General features: G+C 42.0%; 1 protein-coding gene across 1 annotated transcript in view; it reads left to right on the top strand.

The window, feature by feature from the left end:
* Positions 1-397: 397 nt before the first annotated feature.
* Positions 398-2,500, top strand: part of LOC125024990 (sodium/bile acid cotransporter-like) — an 18,311-nt gene continuing 16,208 nt past the window's right edge. The window contains exon 1 of the mRNA XM_047612810.1: positions 398-1,164. Within this exon, the coding sequence (XP_047468766.1) occupies positions 751-1,164 (414 nt within the window). The 5' untranslated portion in view covers positions 398-750. The remainder of the gene's footprint in view (positions 1,165-2,500) is intronic.

The following is a 2,500-nucleotide window of genomic DNA, read 5'->3' as shown; positions in this document are numbered from 1 at the left end:
TCGAATCCACTTTACTCCCACTAATGACTGACCGCTGCTGCATAAGACCAATGAGTATTTACGGAGAAACTTCAACTGGAGGAATCAGTGTCTATTTCCTCTCTCTAAAATTGTACGACTTTTTTTTTTACTTATTCTCTTTCTCTCGTTTCGCTTTTCTGATTCGTTGCCTCCTTACTTTCGTGGCGAAGAGAAGGCAAAATACCCGCTGTCATGGGACAGTCCTAAAAGTCACGTTGTTTAAATGCCTTGGCGATAAGGCTTATCTTATCAGTGCCAAGAAACAAAGGACATCTCGTTTCGAGGAGACATAAATATATATTTACCCGCAACGATATACAGTTTTTTTTTAAATCAATATATGTTATATCATCAATGGAAATCGTCATTGGATATCATCAATGGAAATCTATGATTGCATAATTCGTCGTGTCATATTTCGGTTTAAATTAGACCGTCCGTAGTGTTGTGTAACGGGGCACTTCACCAAGCTACATTTACGTAACTCGAGTAGAGATGAGACGAATCACATCCAGTTGATGCCCGGAGTTTGTCGGGAGGAGACACGCCGTCTGACCCTGGCTGTGTTGACACCTTGTCGCCTCCTTCTAGAGACCGCAAATCAACTCAGATCAGAGAACAAGACAAGAGAACAGAAAGGGGATGATCAAATTACAAGAGAAACCACCGTCCCCGTGAACCAAGGAAGTGCCTGTGACGTGTTTAAGTGTGTTCGAAGCGAAGGAGAGGATGTCGCGGTTCAGTGCGATGCTGGTGACGTTCCTGCTGGCGGAGGCGGTCGTCCCAGCTGCAAGGGCTGTGTACCTCGACGTCTCCCACTCCGGCGTGTGGAAACTACCCGAAGACACTCCGCACGACCTGCAGTTCGCCCTCTGCTTCAACGACAGCGACCTCCTGCCTCTGCCCCACGTCCCTCCCGAGGCCTTACTGGCGGTCACCGTTGTGCCCGACGAAGCGTGGAAGCTCAGTTTCGTGAACGACACTGTTCTGTTCACGGCCGAGGAGGTGTTCCAAGGCGTGAACAAAAGCGTCACGTTCACCGGGTACTACTGGGGCACCACAGAGCTCACCTTCTACCTGACCCGGAATGACCTTGACCCGGATTTCGACCAGCGCGTCCTCTTGAGTGAAGATGACCTGGCGGTACGTGGAGATCATCAGGAAACGGGACTCAATCCGGTTCCAGAATATTCCTAGTAATTCCTCGGGTTTCATGATATTATATAAAAAGGATGATGTTGATTATAATGATTTGAGAATGCGGATTATTAACAATGAAAAAATATTATTTATAAGATTGCAACGATTGTCATAAGGTTGATAAGATTTATAATGGTTGTTTCTAAGACTGATAAAGCTAATGATTACGATGTTAGTGTTAACGATGATAATGACAGGAATATTGATGATAACAATGACACAGCCATTCAAATAACGGTAATGGATATCAAATAGTAATGATAATGACATGAATACAGTGATAACACTAATGGCAATCCCGATAAACAGAGATAATATTAGTAAAGTTATCAGTAATGTAATTATGGTCATAATAATTTTAACATGACAATGGCATTGATAACATTAATAACAATATTATGATAATGGCCATCGTAATGATACTAATAATAGTAATCATAATAATCTAACAACAGGATAAATTATAACAGCAATATAAATATAAATTATAACAACAATAACAATAATAGTAGTAGTAATGATAATAAAATATTAATGATTAGAGTAATACAAATAATAATCGTAAGAGCAGTAGTACTAATGATAATGAAAGTACTGGTGATAATAATAATGATAATAATGATGATAATGATGATGATGATGATGACGCTGATGTTGATAATAATAATAATTATTATGGTGGTAATAATATAATTATGTTAATAACAATAATAATAATGATAATTTATATTATTATTATTACTATAGTAATAATAATTATTATTATTATTATAGTAATCATAATAGTAATATCAATAATAATAGTTATAATAATAATAATATTAATTATGATAATAAAAATGATGATGATGGTGGTGATAATATCAATAATAATTACAATAAAAAACTAATAAAAGATGAAGAATAATATTTTTAACAACGCCAACAACAGTGATAATAACAAGCCCGCATATCCACTCTCCCCAACCATCCTATTTAACCCAAATCCTAAACTCCACCCTCCCCCTCACCCTGCCCCTCCCCTCCCCCTGCCCTTCCCCCCCCCCCCTCCCCTCCACCCTCTCCCACCTCCCCTTCCCCCCCCTCACCCTGCCCCCTCGCCCCCTCCCCTGCATGCCCCCCCTCCCCCCCGCCCTGCCCCTCATGCACTCCCCCCCCCCCTTGCCCCTGCCCTCCCCCCTGCCACTCCCTCCTCCCTTGCCCTCCCCCCCTCCCCTTGCCCCCCCCTCCCCTTTCCTCCCTCCCCCTCACCCTCCCCCTCCCCTCTTGCCCCTGCCAC

This window comes from Penaeus chinensis, chromosome 4 (assembly GCF_019202785.1).
Source record: "Penaeus chinensis breed Huanghai No. 1 chromosome 4, ASM1920278v2, whole genome shotgun sequence".
In the NCBI taxonomy this organism is placed as follows: domain Eukaryota; kingdom Metazoa; phylum Arthropoda; class Malacostraca; order Decapoda; family Penaeidae; genus Penaeus; species Penaeus chinensis.
Note: the sequence above shows the minus strand (reverse complement) of the source record. Positions and strands in the feature narration are given on the sequence as shown.